This window comes from Nycticebus coucang, chromosome 5 (assembly GCF_027406575.1).
Source record: "Nycticebus coucang isolate mNycCou1 chromosome 5, mNycCou1.pri, whole genome shotgun sequence".
Classification (NCBI taxonomy): Eukaryota; Metazoa; Chordata; class Mammalia; order Primates; family Lorisidae; genus Nycticebus; species Nycticebus coucang.
This window is the reverse complement of record NC_069784.1, coordinates 123200631-123218841: the sequence shown is the minus strand read 5'-3', so window position 1 is coordinate 123218841 and position 18211 is coordinate 123200631. Positions and strand designations below refer to the sequence as shown.

Here is an 18211-nt window from a genome sequence, read left to right as displayed (position 1 = left end):
GAAACAGGACCCCAAACTGCTAGAATTATATCTCCAATTAAACATTACCTACTTTTAAACTATAACTACCATATAATTTCTAAGACTCAACATATATTTTGCAAATATCATCATGTATAAAGCAAACCTTATTTTTCAAATGAAGATTAATATAAAACAGAAATAAGCAGCTTTATTTAAAAACCTTTCAGATTAGTGTTCATGTTAAAATCATAGCTCAAAAAAAATAAAGAAATGTGCTCAGCATGTTACCATTTCAATTATCTGTCATACAGATAAACTTCCAGAAGGATCAATACATTGCAGAAATGATTTCAGTAGAAATTAGCCACGTGCTGAATAATATTTTTTATATATATGTATGTGTGTGTGTGTGTGTGTGTGTGTGTATATATATATATATTATTTTTTTGGCAGTTTTTGGCTGGGGCTGGGTTTGAACCCACCACCTCCAGCATATGGGGCTTACGCCCTACTCCTTTGAGCCACAGGCACCATCCTATTATATTTATATTTACTGCTACCAGAAATTAATGTAAAGAGTGGGCAATTATAAAAATTAGACAAAAAATGAATATAATTTCAGTTTCCACTTAAGAACTATATACATCTTCTTCCAGTGAAACATATCTGATTGTAAAGAAGGTAAAGACACACCTGAATTTTCTTCTTTGGAGTTTTATAATTTTTTTTAATACATTATTCATTTTTCAGGTGGTTTTCTTCCACAGTTATTTTTGACCAGTTTGCACATCTAAGACATCAGAGTATTTTAGTTAAATGCTTATATTCACTTTTATTCACTTTTATCTTTAAAGTATCTCTCCAAATACATCTAAATGCAGCCGTAAGACACTAATAAAAATATTAAGTCTACAAATACATTTTTAAATAAAATTAGGAAATAGAGGTCTCAAGATAAATTCTCCAATAATAGAAATGATTGCTGAACTACCCCACAAAAGATGCCTAATTAAGCAATTTTATTATTATATTAGTTATAATTCAATAGAGAGACAATGCTTCTTTCACAGGATCAAAAAACTAGAAATTAACTAACTAGGTTAAGTTATTTATAGTCCCTACGTATCACTGAGAATTACTGATTCTTGTTTTAATAATTTTTTTTATTTGTGACTAAAAGGTTAAATTTCAACCAGTACACCAATACAACTGATGAAATTTAAACAAAAAATTCCAGTAAGAACTCCTTACTGAACATTACTCTCCAGACACACTTTAAAAGCAAGGTTGCTTGATATATAGAGAAGTAATTGTGGCCTGTGGACTAACTCCAGCCCACTGTCTGATTTTGTAAATAAAGTTTTATTGACACAAACATATACTCATTCCTTTACATATGGTTGCTTTTGTGCTATATATAGGCAGTGCTGAGTAGCTTCCACAGACTATACAACCTAAAATGATTTACTACCTAGTCTTCTACAGAAAACATCTGATGACTCCTAACGATTTAGATCTTATTTTTACTTTAAATGTGTGCACACACATACTAATCTTCTATACAATCCTTATTAGAGAACATAAAGTTGATCATTTAGCAATCTGTATGTTCCCTTTGTATTGATTTTATAATTTATACACTGACTAGTGTCTAATTTCTGGACTCTTGATAAAGCAGAGGATACTGGCTAATTTTGCTGATCTGCATTACTTTGGATTGCACTGAATCTTCTCACATGCTCTAACATTCCTGATAGTTTATTTTAAAAGAAAATGCAGGCCAGGCACAGTAGTTCACACCAGCGATTCCAGCACTTTGAGAGGTCCAGTGGGAGGATACCTTGAGGCTAGGAGTTTAAGACCAACTGGAGCAAGAAAATCTCTTCTAGGTACCCTCAATGAATCAACAACAACAACGACAACAAACTAGCCAGGCATGCTGGCATGCACCTGTAGTCCCAGCTACGTAGGAGGCTGAGGCAGGAGGATTACTTCAGCCCAGTAGTTCAAGGTTTCGTTGAGCTATGACTATGCCACAGAACGAAAGTCCATCTAAAAAAAAAAGAATGCCATTCAATGTTATAGGTATAATATCCCAAATGGCCATTTTTAGACATTTAATAACTATATGATAGTACTTGTAAAGAATGGTAATAGAGAAATTCAGCTTTTAGATAATGAACTGAGAAAAAGATGACTATGTGGGTTATAAGTCAGGACAGAATCAAACCAAAAAATATGGGTGGTACCTGTGGCTCAAAGAGTAGGGCACTGGCCCCATATGCCAGAGGTGGTGGGTCCAAACACAGCCCCGGCCAAAAACTGCAACAACAACAACAAGACAACCGAAAAATATATCACAAAAACAAAGACGCTGAGCTTTACGCCTAAGAACTATTTGAACAGACAAACGAATATTCTAGACTTAAGGAATCACTAAACACATGGCCCACGTGGAAACTGAGTAGTAAACAGCAAACTGTCAATATTTCTCTCCTCTCTCTTCCCCTCAGCTTAAATAACTCTCCATAGCCAAAGAACAAAGAAAAAAGTTACATAGTAAACAAAGATAGTGCCCAAAATTTCTTTAACATTAAATATGAGGAAAATGAGGAACTAAAGGAATTGTACTTGCTAAATCTGGAAGGAAGTAACTGCTACAAATTTAAACTCTTCAAAAATATTAAAAATTGATGATACAATATATAGAATATCACTAGAAAGGCTTTTATCGCTACAAATAAAAATTACAAATGTATTCAAATTAAAGTACAAAATAATTATATAGAAGCCTGAATATCTTTACAGGAAGAAGTCTGAGCAATTAAACAGCAAAGTACCATTTCTTCTCCTTAAATTAATTTATGTTGCATGTGACTAAGGAAAGAGAGATGGACCAAGTATCTTTTGACAATCTTTTATGATTATAGTCTTATGAATTCTTGGTTTATTTCATAAAAGCTTCTCAAGAAACTCTGTAGTACTGGATTGTTTTTAAAATCTACCTCAATAAAAGGAATTCAAGGGAGAGAGGGGAGGAGGGAGGAAGACTGGTATGCTCTCACCTATGGGAACGATGCAAGGGCATAAGGCTCACCTCCGGGGTGAACAACTTGGACTTTACCTAACAAATGCACACAATATAACCTAATTGTTTGTACCTTATATTAACCTGAAATAAAAATAAAAAATAAAAAAAGCATTCAATAAAAAGGCAGTATATAATTAAACGCCCTTTTCTTCATATCATCCTGTTATATTGTTAAACCAAGGAACCAAAAAAACGATTTCTTTAATCTACAATCCCAAAATACTAAGAGTGTCTTCTGATGATGCTAATCTGGCAAATCAGGTCAGGAAATTCTCATGTAAACACTGCAAAACAAATCAATAGTGGCACTGTGATCATTAATTTTCTTCCTGTAAAAAAATGTGTCTCTTCCAATTTATAAAGTTTAAGCCAAATTAATATAGCTAATGACCAAAGCTTATCTTTCACTTAGTGACGCTCAATCCTACAGCCCAGTTATTTACATGTATACTCCCAGTTACTACTATTCCAAGTTACTATACAAATATCAAATTTAGCACTCAAATTACATACCAGCAATTCAAGGAAGATAGTCTCTATATTAAATCTCTTATATAAAAATTATTAAGATCATGTGATTAAGAATTCAGTAATATTTCTTAAGTAAATTTATTTCAATTTTACATCCTGACCATTAACTCCCAAGAAACGAAGGTAAACTTTGTTAATGGTATTAAAAATAGCCCAAATTTCCTATGTCATAGTGAGACCTTAACTGTTATACAATGAAAATGATACAAACCATCATGTTAGTATTCAATGTGAGTTGCTGTTTCAAGGAAAAACATTTGTGTTAGTTTATTCCCAAGATGTTTTGTAAACAAAGCTTTACTCTTGTGCTTTACTCAACTGCAGCCAGGGGATACAAAGCACAGGAAGCCACACAGGATGGAGTCTACTGCTGCTTCCTCCTTAACAGGTACTTGGAACAGTGGATCAGAAAATCACGTGAAAGACACAGTCCGAAGAATTCCCAAATCCTCCACAGAAAGGGAAATGCTAAGCTTCTAACGCTGGCAGGACTCTTGGAAATCACGCATACAAATTTCCTTATTTTACAGGAAAGGAAACAGAAATACGGATATTTTAATTCACTCATACAAGATTAGTCTGAAAACTAGAACACAGGCCCTCTAATAATACAGTAATTCAGCCAAAATTCATTTACTTTTTTTCATTTAGGATGGCAAAGTCAAATTATAATTTCACACGAATTACTATCCTAAAAAGTAAAGGTAAAACAAAGAGAATATCAAACAGAAATAAGAACCCATCCTACTTCAAGCAGAAAGGCTTCCAAAGCACAGATCGATACTCTAATCCTACAGAGTTTACATATCCTTTTCGATTCCATACAGTTTCTATCACATTTTGTTTCCCTCCACAAATCCACTGCAAATTAAACTGCTTCCCTGCAGATTCTGTTTCTGGCTCTTTCTGAAGCAAATATGCCTATTCCTGCTGCTGCAGTGCTCCATGCTGAGAATCACACCTACAACTGACACCGCACTCACTTTCCTTTAATGTAAAGTCCTCTTAATGGAGCGCTAAGAGTTGACATGTAGAAGCATTTCAAGGTCCTTGTTTCTTCTATACAGCTAGAACTCCCAATGACCATAACTCTACAAAGGGTGGAGGGAGAGAAAAATGGCTAAGAACAAAAAGCATGGAGCGGGAAATAGCAGATAAAAATTTGGCGAAATTCCGGCTAAACTCATTATTTCCCTCTTATCTTAAACAAAAACAATCTCCAAATCTTTTTTTTAGTACAATTAAGTTTTGTAAAATAAAATTAATAAGGAGCAAGTCAAAACGTTCTCATGCTATCTTACAAACACAGTACACCAAATTATTACAAAATCACTTACTTAGTGCTTAGTATTTGTGAGACGCTCTCACATTTGTGTATATGATCTCATTATGTTTAAATAGCAATTCTATAAACTTGTGGTTGAGAAGAATACAACCATTTTAAAGACAAACCCAAAGAGAAAAATAATGCTCTTCAACATCTTTTCTTCTAAGACTGCGTCGGCTACAAAAATAAATGAAACAAAGGCTTTCCTGTATAGGGCCTGGCACATAGTTGTCTCTCAGTAAGTATTTAGTGAAATAAATGAATAAAGAACCTGAAAATTAAAGCCCCAGAAACACTCTCATATTAATAATAATAACAATCAGATGTTGAACATTACCAAAACATCCCTATGTGGTCTTTGATGCTACATATACACGTATCACTATATTTAAATCTGACAATAACCTCATGAGCTAGGTAGGGTTACTATACCCACGTAACTAGTGAAGAAATAAGGGTAAGGGCCGTGGTGCTCATCCGGAGCACCTGGAAGTGGGTGGGAGAGTTTGGGTTGCCACAAAGACGCCGGGGAAGGCAACACTGGCATGTAGTAGATGGGCCTCCAGGAATACTAAATAGCCTCCAATGTGGTAGAAAAACCCACAGAATTATCCTGCCCCAAATGCTACCACTAGTAAGAATCACTGATAGAGAATAAATGGACAAAGCCAAGGGTTAATAATGACTTTAAATATAAATCCAATAGCAAAATTCAGAAAACCACCCAAGAACCAGCCGGAAAGAAAATCAAACATAAAAATGTATCAAATTCTCATGCTAAAGTAAGAGGTCTAGGCTTCTTCTCAAACTGGCAATAAAAGTAAATGTTGAGTTTGACATAATTTCAAACTCAACACTTCTCTGTCACCTCTTTCCCAAGTTTTCCATTTCTCTCTTGCCAGTGCCTTGGTGCTCTATTTGTAAAACTTTACCATCTTTAGTTGTTACCTCAGATTTTACATCAACAAGTCGTCAAGTCCTTGGCCAATTCCCATTCTGCCACCCCTGTTTCGGTACACTTTACTACCCATATGGATTTAGAGATACCTGTGAAGTTCACTATTCTTTTCATCTATGTCAGCACTGCCCCATTAACCATGCTAAAAATCACACTTTATTCCTGTTAGCATCTCCTTACATAACTGCAATTCCTAACAGAATAATGCGAAGATACCCCAGCTTAACATTCAAAGCCCTCAACCAACTGGCTCCTTATTTCTCCCCCAACGCAATTATTCCAACCAGTCTCTTCAGTTTTCCTCCAAACTACCAAGTTAATTCCTTTATCCATACTTTTCCCCATACTTGTTTTTCTCACCTAAAATAATTTTCCCTCTCCTTTCTCCCTACCATTTGGAAGGTAGGTATAAATGTTCATCAAGTACAATGAATTCATGTGTAATTTGACTTTGCTTCTGTAAAGCCCTAAATAATTCTCTAATTTCAAATACATTTATCTAGTTTCAGTCCTATGGCTAGGACTAGACATTTTTGTTTTTAGGACTAGAAATTTTTTAAACAATATACCTACTTGAAATCACAGAACTGTTTGTTGAAGAAATCATCTAATACAGCACCTTTATTTTCATAGTAAGAAACATTCTAAAAGACACATAATTAATTCTTCAGTGGAAAGACAAGAACCAGAATTCAGGCCACAATTTATCACCTAATGTTGTCGTCATCTGAGAAGGGCTTTTTAAATTAACTCCAAGATAAAGAAATCATTTTGCAAGCTTGTCTCCAGCACCACTACACTTCAATTTAAAAGAAAAGTCCATGCCTTAAATAGGTTGCCTATTAGACTGTGTTTTAAACAGATCAAGAAGATAATAAATGAAGTTCTTTGATAATAATTTGAAAATTGCTTTGAAAAACCTCAAATTTAAAATTCCATTTACCTACTTAGTCTTTAAAGTATTCATATTATATATAAAATAACTCACTGTGATTAGAAAAAATCTTTTTAAAAGATCAGGGTGGGCAGCGCCTGTGGCTCAGTGAGTAGGGCGCCGACCCCATATACCGAGGGTGGCGGGTTCAAACCCAGCCCCGGCCAAACTGCAACAAAAAAATAGCCGGGCACTGTGGCGGGCGCCTGTAGTCCCAGCTACTAGGGAGGCTGAGGCAGGAGAATCGACTAAGCCCAGGAGTTGGAGGTTGCTGTGAGCTGTGTGATGCCACGGCACTCTACTGAGGGCAATAAAGTGAAACTCTGTCTCTACAAAAAAAAAAAAAAAAAAAAAAAGATCAGGGTAATCCATAATTACCTTAGAGTATGAAGCAATTTCAAAATATACTAGTAAATCAGAAGTCTAAATAATAATAGCAGTGTTATTAAAAATACCTTCATTATTCAGTCAGAAGCCTTTTTGCCTTTTACTTATTCTATGGGTATCCCTTCTCAGACTTTTAGCTAAGATCAAGTATTCTTATCCACATGGGAATAGAGAATGGTTTGTTTTACCCCAAGTAGTTCTGATCTCTATATTACTCATAAGAATCAAATTGTACCTATTTCTACTAGCAAAAAGAAATGAAGATATTTCAATCATATCACAACTATGTAACTTGTTATTCCAACCTCATATTCTCTCCAGAAATCAAGAAGGTTGAGCATTAAGTATATTTATAATTATATCAATTATTTCCTATACATTAATGCAGTAAATTCATTAAATTTATTTTGCTTCATTATTGGTTAGGTATTATTTAAGGATTCTGATTTTCACTAACTTTTGTCTACCAACATTACATATCAGATATAACTTTACCTATTTCTTTTGGTTTTAACTCAAGGTAGATAAATAAACTTAGTACAGTCCTCCAACATTTAGGAAGATATTTCATTAGTCAAAACAGATATGCATTTAGAATTTTAACAAATGGAACCTACTTCTGAAAACATCTATAAAACTTTTTGCTCTAAAGTTAAATGCAAAGTTTTTATTTAGGAGTTTATTTCTGCTGTTAAGATACCTTTTAGACAAATGTATTACAGATTACAAGAGTTTATAACATAAGAAAATAAAGATCCCCCCAAAAGCCAACTACAATAGGAAAAAAATACAAAAGAGCAAGGTCAATATCTATACTTGTAACAAAACTGCATGCTAAACCAATATGGAACTTTAAAATTAGAATCTATAAATTTAGGTGTCTAGCTTCAAAAATAATAGAGAAATGTGTATCTTAAAACCTACATGTGGAAAATGAAATAAAAATAACAAGGTCTTAGTCATTTTCTATAAATCAGAGCTATAATAAATAAAGCTCATAAAGCTCATCTGCAACTTAAATCTAACAGAAGGAATGACTAGGTAGTATTACTGATAAGGCAAGCCAAATTATCACTCTGGAATGTTCACACAAAACTCACAAAAAGGGAAAGTAGAAACAAAATGTGGTAGTTCTCCAGATTTCATTTTAAACATATCGTAAGGGGGTTCTTCAAAAATTTTAGAATTGTAAACTATAATTATACTTTCACTGCCATTCACATATTTTAATTATAAAAAAGTATACTAAAAGTCACACACAGGTGATAATTTTGCCCACCTGACCCTTGATTTTAATTGGCAATTAGCATTAGGCCTAACATTTTAACTACATCTTCTGTGTCAAAGTGTTAATAACGCAAATGCATTACGGTGAAAAAAGTGTTGTCTAAGAAAAATATTTGGTTTTATAATATCAGCCTTGCTGGTGGTACTCATTTATAATTAAATTATAAAAGGTAATATTGGCTGTTTAAAAGAAATAAAAGTTACCTACCAAGAGACTGTTGAGACCATGCTGGGGAAATAGTAAAAACTGAATGCTTTTAAAAGAAAAGCAAAATAACCAAAGAAAAACTGATTTAATTCAACTTTACATTTTTTTTTCTAGTCCAGATATGAAATTCTTGTCTGGGGCCGGGGGTAGAGGGGGTGGGGGATCTGCTTTCCGTTCCAAAGAGTCCATCTAGATCCAACAATGCACTAGTCTTGTCACTACACAAGAGTTCTGAATACTCAGCGCCCACACTGACAAAATAACTTCATTTCCATCTTCACAAGACTAAAATAGGAAGCCTAAACTACAAGGGTTATGATTGAGTTCAGGAATACAAATATCTAAACAACTGAAGCCAGAAAAATGAGGAGTTTAGACATACTGGCTCAGAAAATTGACAGATTCAGATCTAGCCTGGTCAGATTTTACCATTTAAATAGGTATGACTGCACTACTAGTACTTAGATGTTTTTGCAGACTCCACTTAGTTAACACAGTTCACTAGTCCATTTGAAAATTTGTATTAGCGTTTTGAAGAGAACACACAAAATCAAGATGACACTTGCGGCGGATCCTGATACCACACAGAACTCTTTTTAGATATAAAGATTTTAAAAGGCAAGTAAAATGTCTGACACATGTTTAATTCAAATGCAGGTTTCCTTCCTCCTCAAGAGCCAGATAAACCTAAAATGTAAAAGAGTAGAGCTCCTCCCCAACAACTTTTTTTTTTTAAAATAGTAATGTCTATTGAGATCGACCAGTGATTTTTTTTTTTTTTCTATTTATTACCAACACATTACCTCAGGAATATGCAGGAGGCAAATATCCTACAGATGGATGAACAAAGAATTTTCTTTTTAAAATCTTAAGTTTAAAAATAAAACTATTTTGGTTAAGTTTGACTAAATGTCACAGTAACAGCAAACACAATTTATTTCAAGTTAAAAAGAGAAAGTTGAGTAGTCTCCATTGTTCAGACTAAAAAAATAATTCCCCCAAAATCTTTTTAACTATTTGAAAAAATGCTTCTACTATAGTTCATGCATATCCAGGAAAAGTAATTCTTTCCATGTTAATACTGTAATGTACAGCAAACCCAGAAGTTTTTACAAATACATTACAAATATAGACTACCAAAGGAAAATTATCAAGAAAGTACATTAATCCCTATACATTTTTTTCAAGAAAATGCTCTAAAACATCTAGAAATATTAACCTTCAAAACCATTTATAGAAAATGAATTTGCTACATTTCTCTACTGCTAATTATTTTTCTAGGCAGACATGCCAGAAACAACCAAATTCAAATTCAAATCCAACCTCTAATTCATTAGAATAATAAATAGGTCATAAGCTCTAAATCTACTGTGTATAATAACTTAAAAGAACAATTTAAATGTACACTCTCTTTAAACCTTATGGTTAACATTCCCCACTCAACAGACCACTAGTATAAGCAGGTTATCTCTTCACTTAGGAACTTGTATCTCCTTGCAAAGAAAGTGGTCATTATAGCAAAACTTTAGACCTCTATTTGGATACAAGTTTGGCTATTTAAACTAAACTGAGAAACATCACAGCAATATAATATAGAACCTGAATATATGTGTGATTATGGGGAAAAGCCAATACCACATGATTTCTCTTAATATATACCAGATCACACCATTTCATTGTGATTAAATGGAAAAATAAAAATTTCTTTCAAACTTATCAGCAACATAGGGTAACTGGAGAGAACAAAGTTAAAGTTATAAAAAATAAAATTAAAGAAAGGATACAGCCTTAAAGCACCAGTCTGAGTTCCCACTGCTAGGATCTTCTGTACAGGATCAAAGGCCAAGGCTGAGGGCTGATAGGGAAATCCATGGCGAACAGTCTAGGGATGGGCAAGTGACAAGGCAGCAACCAAGGCAGCACGTGAAATTTAAAAATAAAGAAGCCAATACAGCCATTAGAATTCAGAACCAAATGTTACTGATGCAAAACACATATAGGTACACTTACTGCTTTTTTAAAAAAGTGAAATCTATATTAACAAATTTATGGACCTAGAACCTGAACAAAAAACCCCCAAAATCTATGCACGTGACACATTTTAAATCTCTCTTTTTCCGTAATACTGGCATTCTGCAGAAGAAAATTTCTTATCAATATTCTACACTATTACATCTGACACCCAATGTCTAAACTTTTCAGTGGACCAAAATTCCAAAATCCATTTAAAAATGCAATTCATGTTTTATTTGGGAGTAACACTTTATCATGACTTTATTTGTATGCTAAATGCCAGAACGTTTAAGAAAAAAGTTGTCATATAGTTACTTCAGTCAAGGATTCAGTAATGCAATTATCAAACCTCTATCCCAAAAGTTTGCACTTGTAAAAGAATGAAAATGACTACTAACATATAATTTTGCAATTTACTATTGAGGCTATAATCATTTTAGGGCACTGGGACAAAAATATATTGCATACACTTTTAAGAAACTCTGACATACAAACGCTTGACTATCTATAAGGAAAGTATATATACCAGGGCAAGTTCTCAATTAGCAGCTGGTGAACTAATTCGCTGCATCATTCTTTCTGAATTACAGAACACTATGGCAATTACTGTCTCTTTAATAGGCAAAAATCTCAATAGTAACTTTTTAACCAAACACAATGACAAAAGAACCCTGAGACTTCAACTGTAAGCCGCTCATCCCACATTTTAAGGGGAAAATGATGAGCAAAGATCTGGTAGAACAGGTTTGGCTTTTTGATAAACAATCTTCATCAGACACTGTTTCCAAAGGAAACTTCAAACTTGGTACACTATATTAAAATGCTTGAGTATAAAAGGCTTCCAGATTATGGCTCGCAGTCTCATAATACGAATTAAAGGTCAGATAATACGTTTGAAGCAACCATGAAGCGATTGCTCCATGTGAAATGGGGAGAGAGTGAAATCAAAGAAAAAGAGTAAGATGATAATGTCCAAGAAACGTCTGCTGGAAGAGGGAGCCCTTTCTTTCCAGCTATGATTATTACTGGCGCTCTCTTCCCTTGCACTCCCCAGTAAAGCCCGAGCTGCCCCTTAAAACGACCCCAATTTTTCTGTGACCGCGTCTAGGAGCTGCGCGCTCCATTCACCTTGCAGAGCTGGAAGTGCTCAGACTGGAGCGTTTCCTGGATCTCGGGCTCCCGGCTCCCAGTCGGGTGCTGCTGCTGCTGCTGCTGCTGCGAGGCTGAGGACGAGCCGGCGGTCAGGCCGTCCAGCACCTTCCTGATGTTGAATTTCCTCATGGTCTCGGCGGGGCTCCCCCGCCGCCGGGGAACGGAGTCACAAGAGGGTCCCCAGAAGGGGGAGACGAACCGGAGCCGAGAGCAGCTTCGACCAAGGACACAGAGGAGTGGGAGCGTGAGGCGAAGGTGGCAACGGGGCGGGGGTGGGGGCGCCGAAGATAATCCGAACAGGAAATGCTGCGACGACGAGAAAGCGGCGGTCACAAGAACGCCGGGCGGCGACCCCTCTTCCTCCGAGGCCGCCGCCGAGCGCCGCGGCTGCTGTGGCGCCTCCTCGCTCCGCGACCCGGCGGCAGCAGCAGTGGCGGCGGCTCCCGGAGCCCGCTCAGCCCAGCCTCACCTGGCCGCGGGCGGACCCTGCGCCGCGCCGCCGCCCCGGCTCGCCCCCGCCGCCGCCGCCGCCGCGTCCATGGCCCGCGGCCCCGCCGCTGCTCGCCCGCCCCGGCCCCGCAGTCCCTCGGCGCGTCCTCCCGCTCCTGCTCCGGCTCGTCCCGGGGTCCCCGGCTCTCCGTCTGCGGCCGCTGCCGGGCCTCCCCGCCGCTCAGCGCCGCTGCCTGCCCGGCATCGCACGCAGGGCGCCCGGGTGGGTCCCGCGCTCTCCGCCTCGCTCCGCCGCCGCTGGACCAGCCCGCCCTCGCTCCCTCACAGCCCGGGCTGCTTTCTCCCGGCGCCGCGGCGGCCGCCGGCTTTCCCCGCCCAGCCGTTCCCCCTCGCCTGACAGAGCGCCTCGGCACACGGCACCAACGCCCGCCCCGAGCAGCGGCGACAGCCGCGGGTACAGCACCGGCCGCGGCGGTGGCGGCAGCTGGGCCTCCGCGGAGCTGGGCTGCGGGATGCGCATGCGCGCCGCTGCCAACCTCGCGGGTTCCTCCCCCCGGCCGGCGCCCCAGCCGGAGCGAAGCTGGGACTTAAATTATCCTCTGCGAAAATCCCAGACGCTGGCTGAATTTCTCCCACCCCAATCGCGCTGCCAGAGCATGCAGCTGCTTCTCGTGCAGCTGGCATAGTAAAAATGTTGACGGCGAACAAGCAGCAGGAAACCTTTATTTCAGTCGCGGTCATTACAGCGGGGTTTACGCTTTCGCGGGTTGAGGAGGTACACGCTCCCGGCCTCGGGCTGCAGGGTGGTTGTCGCTTCATTGACGGGCTTTGCTTTGGGTGGATTTGAGTTTGGGTTTCGAAAAAGAGCGTCTAGGCAACAATTATGTCAGAGGCAAGGGGATGACAGACTTAGGAGGGGGCTAAGGAAAGGAGAGAAACCTAGAGGGGAGAAAGCGGATTCCTTCCTGAAGCTTCCCTGTGGGTCTGCCCGTAGCAGGTGGTTGCTAGAATGGAAGACGCTGCCGAAGGGAGCCGTTCCAACCCTGGGTGTCTGCCCTGGCCGGTGACACACCGCCCCGAATCCTGTCGGCCGGCGGGGGTGGGTGGGGATAGGGGCGGGGAGTAGTGAACACCCCGCTGCTACTCCCTTGCAGAACCCTAAATCCGCCCTCAAGCTGATGATCCGCTCAGTAATCCCCGATGGCTTCTCCACTCTTGAGAAGGCAAAGGAGGGTGGGTGATGTTTTTGCTCAGACCCCTCGCTGCTTCCCTGGCCGAGTCTCGCGTGGATGCTTGGACCCAAAAGTCTGGCTCAAGTTTGAAAATATAGAGGGAGAATCAAGCTGGGGGGAATCCTGCCTCTCCGAGGCACTGTGGCTGGGAAGTAGGGGTACGTGACTAGGAGAGGTGAGGAAGATGAGAAAGCCGGGAAGGAGGACTGAAGGGCGTAAAGACTAATTCCAACTCCGGGGTGGGGACGCGGAGGACGAGCTCGCGGTTACCTCCTCCCCTCCCCCTTTGGTCCTGCAAAAAGCCACAGAAAACCCATAAAGGGATTTTTAGTTCCAAACCGAAATCAGAAGCACCCGCCCTCCTCTTGTGATTGGCAGCCTACTGCCCCTCCAGAGAGATTGTCACCACAGTATTGGTGAATGTCACCAGCTTTCATGGACAGTGGGCAAACCAACTACGACTCGGGCTCGTGGGTTTCGGGAAATGTAGTTCACCACCCAACTTCCGCATCCCAAGACCACGTATTACCCTTGGACCCTATAAAATTTTGTTTTGCCGTGTACAGTTTATTGAATTAGGCAGTTAATTCGCTGGATGCCACGAACAGTAAAACAGATTCGAGGACTTTATTAGGCTATACCCAAGTGGCTCTGAACTTTTTCTGAAACGCATTTGGAGTGTCAGGCGTTTGTGCCAGGTACTGAAGACACAGCCTAACAGGGACAACCTTAACGTAAATAAGTAATTGTGCGACAAGGCGACGAGTCCAGCTATGGAATAATGTGGGGGGACTGCAGACACCCACTTAACTGGCCAGGGAAGGCTTGAAAACCGAGACAAGTACCGGAGACTGTGCCTGATGAGCTGACCAGCTGAACAGGAGGCGGAAGTGCTTTGCGAAGCAGTGTGGGGTGGGGGGTTGTTAGGGTTACCTGGAGAGCTTTTTAAAAACACAAATGATTCCATGGGGGAGGACTGCAAAAGAGAGATCACATTCCCACAGGATTTTATGATCTGCCTTTACATTTAGGTTTAAAATAAATCTAATATTCCATCATTGAATTACAAAACTTTGCAGAAAGGACAGCTTCTTGTTGAGAGGCCTTGGGGTGTAGTGGAAAAATCCTGTGCTTTGCTGTCTGCCAGACATGAATATCAATCCAGGCCCTAGGAACATGGGTAACTTTGGGAAAATTTCTTAATTTTCCTAAGAGTCAGACTCCGAATGTGTAAAACGAGATTAATACTACCTTCTCCTCAGGATTTTAGGCGAATAAATTGGAGTGGCAAGAAAAAACTATGAAAAGTTGATACTACACTTAACCACTGTAGGTACTCAAAAATGTCAGTTTCCTGTTCTACTATGAGTATCCTTGAGGTAAAAAAAGACTTCAAAAGCCCGTCAATTTAAGCCTATTATCTACTTTTGGCTTTAGAACTTTTGTTTTGATTTGCATACTTTCTCCTATCAGATTATGAACTCACTCTGGCTTTCTCAAAACTTCAGTAGTAAAAAGATACCTGAAATTTAAGATGAATGTAGGTTAGCTTTAAGAATTTGCGATCCATCCTTTCTAAGCTCAGGGACACAGGGACATATCCAGAAATCCATTTGATCAAAAATACCAATGCCTCAAAATGACTGCCTTTATTATGGCAAAAATAAAATAATGGATCTTCAAATTCATGGGATTTCTTTTAAGTCAGTTGCAATTAATCAATTTATTTTCAAAGTTAGAAATGAAAACTTTTAAAAATATTTATTTATTTATTTGAGACAGAGTCTCACTTTGTTGCCTTCTGTAGAGTGCCTGTATATCATAGCTCACAGCAACTTCCAACTCTTGGGCTTAAATGATTCTCTTGCCTCAGCCCCCAAGTAGCTGGGACTACAGGCTCCAGCCACAATGCCCACCTATTTTTAGAGACGGAGTTCTCACTCTGAATCAGGCTGGCCTCAAACTCATTAACTCAGGCAATCTACCCGCATTAGCCTCCCAGAGTGCTAGGATTGTGAGCCACGGTGCCTGGCCCAAAATTTAAGAATTTAATTTAAAATTAATTGAAATTTTTAGGTTTAGAATAAAATGAGTAAAAACTTAATAATTTGCATTACTTATTTTAAAATTTAGTACAATGCACAGAATTTTACCCATAATAATCTCTCACAAAAGTTTTATTTTATTGAGACAGGGTCTGGCTTTGTCACCAGGGCTAGAGTATAATGGCACCACCATACCTCACTGCAACCTCAAAATCCTGGACTCAGGATTTTGGACAAAATCCTGGACTCAGGATCTTCCTTCCTTGGCCTCACAAATAGGTGGTATTATATGTGCATGCCACCATTCTGGACTAATTTTTTTTTTTTTTTTTTTTGGTTGAGATGCTTTTGCTCAGACTGGTCTTGAACCCGTGGTCTAAATGCGTCCTTCCACTTTGACCTCCCAAAATACTATGATTACATGCATAAGCCACCATGCTTTGACTATTTTGTTTCATTTTAATGAATGAATAAGAAAGTTAATTTCTAGCAACTCAATTGCTTTTTTCATTTGGATTGATTTTGGGCAAGTGGCCTTCTCCCAAATGGAATTCATTCTTACCAGCTTTTTAAAGAATGGGCCAGGACATGATGAGGTAATAGCATGGCACTGAAAAATTATAAATATGTTACATTTAGCCACATCAGGGTAGCCCTGAGCAACACTTAGTTAATACAATGAACATAAAAAGATAAAGTTTTAAAAAAGGAAATCAGACACAAAAAAGGCAGCCTACCACATTGTCAGGTATAGAAGATTAAAGACCAAGACCTCATTACATTCCTAAATCTGCCAGTCCTTGTTATGTAGTTTAAAGGCCACCAGAGTAAAGAAGGCTCTGGTACTAGTCTCATAGGGGCAGCTGGACGCTGCTTGAGATAAAAGATAGTAGAAACTGAAAATAAATATTTTAAGTAGAAATTATTGGTGAAAAGTCTTTGGAAGGTAGACCAAGTCTATCTCGCCTGCTAGCATTCATCTTTACTGACTGAATTTCAGTTTATCGAGTCCCAAGGGATGTATGCATGACAATAATTGACTCACTACATTACTTAGCAGCATGTTGAGTTTAAATTATTTGTAAATTGTAGCAGAGATATGTTCGTTTGCCTAGTTCAAGCCCCTTTTTCTGAATGGGTTCCCAAGCCTCTGCTAAATGATGGGTCTGGGCAACAGTGTTGTAACTAGTGAAACTGATTCCTGTATAAACTGATTGATTAGATCTGAGGCAGACACCTGAAGTAAGCCAAGCCAAGAGATCATCCTCTGGGAATTTGGAATTGAATTATAAAGTTACTAATTAGTGTAAAATAAGAGGAAGTCATGTAGACCTAAGGCTAGGTGGCATTTAATTCCTGTACACTGAAGCCAAGAGTGCCCATGGGAGGATGTAACAGACACGGAGACCACAGAACAGTGACCACCAGTGACTGAGGAGATGGAGAGCAGGATCTTGATTCCTGAGTTTCCAGTTCCTGAGACTTACGCCTAGTGGAATCTGGCTACGCTTTCTTTCTTTACATAAAATTAGTTTGAATGAGTTTCTGGTTTTTGTAATCAAATATTCTGACAGATGTTGATGCACAACCTGTTCATAAATGTAAAAGAAAGTAGAGATATTGTATAGCCATCTTTTACCTGTTATTTTTACTTTCTCCTGTCAATTCTCCCTTTAGGGAAGAGCTGATGGTAATAATCCAGCAAAGGCTTGATGGCTTAGACCAGAATGGTTACAAGTGGTGGTACAAAGGAGTCAGTTAGATAGTGGGTTATAGTACGTATGACTGTAATGGTAGAGCCAAAACGATTTGCTGAGGGTATATACGGTACTGAAGAAAGAGAAGAGGTGAGGATGATGCCTGGACTTTCATCCTGAGCATCCTGAAGAATGCTATTGCAATCTAATTTCCACATTTATGACTCCTGGGTAATTTCTAATTGCCATTTGTACTTCAGTGAACTCAACAAATATCAGCTAATTCAACAACCTTCATCTGGGAAGAACAAGCAGAGTTCACTACATTGTGATCTTTGTCAAAGTCTGCCCTTTCCAGTAGAACAGACCAGGCAGATGTCAGTGAGCCTTTATTACTGCATAGATTACCTCTGTCACTGTTTAAGATTATTTGTAAAGGCGTCATCACACTATAGGGAAAATGTCTAGAAAAAGATCCAGTACAGTTCAAGTGAAGATTTAGCAAGTTTAAGTGAAAATTCCAGAAGTAGAAAACAAATCTAATAGAATTGAATGTATAGTTAGTGTAAAATATGAGGAATGAAAAATTCTGTTATATTCTTAAAACTTAGAACCTAATTAGGCAATCAGGAGTTCCTTGATAAATTCTCATATATTTCAAAAGCTATTTCTATAAGGGGAGCAGAATTTCTACATTGGAAATAGTATTTGATGTAAGGAATAATGCTCCCAATATTTTTAATTTTAGTGTCTTATTTTAAGATATAAATGTTGTTGTAAATGTTTTGAGCATTTTGCTAAACTTTTACCAAAGGATCAGCTTAGTTACTTTCAAATAACGCATTTTAAAATTAGATTCTTGGACTAAAGAGCTAGCAACCAAGCTTGTACCTTGTGTATATATTATGCTTATACTTAATATGCTTTATTTAAGC

The 18211-nt window shown here is 38.7% G+C and overlaps 1 protein-coding gene across 1 annotated transcript in view; it reads right to left on the bottom strand.

Annotated features, from left to right (window-relative positions):
• STXBP5 (syntaxin binding protein 5) overlaps positions 1-12390 on the bottom strand; it is a 140649-nt gene extending 128259 nt beyond the window's left edge. Inside the window, exons 1-3 of the mRNA XM_053591523.1 lie at positions 12322-12390; positions 11829-12158; positions 10472-10569 (exon numbers count right to left, since the gene is read on the bottom strand). Of these exons, the coding sequence (XP_053447498.1) occupies positions 10472-10569; positions 11829-11981 (251 nt within the window). The 5' untranslated portion in view covers positions 11982-12158; positions 12322-12390. The remainder of the gene's footprint in view (positions 1-10471; positions 10570-11828; positions 12159-12321) is intronic.
• Between the last annotated feature and the right edge of the window lie 5821 nt (positions 12391-18211).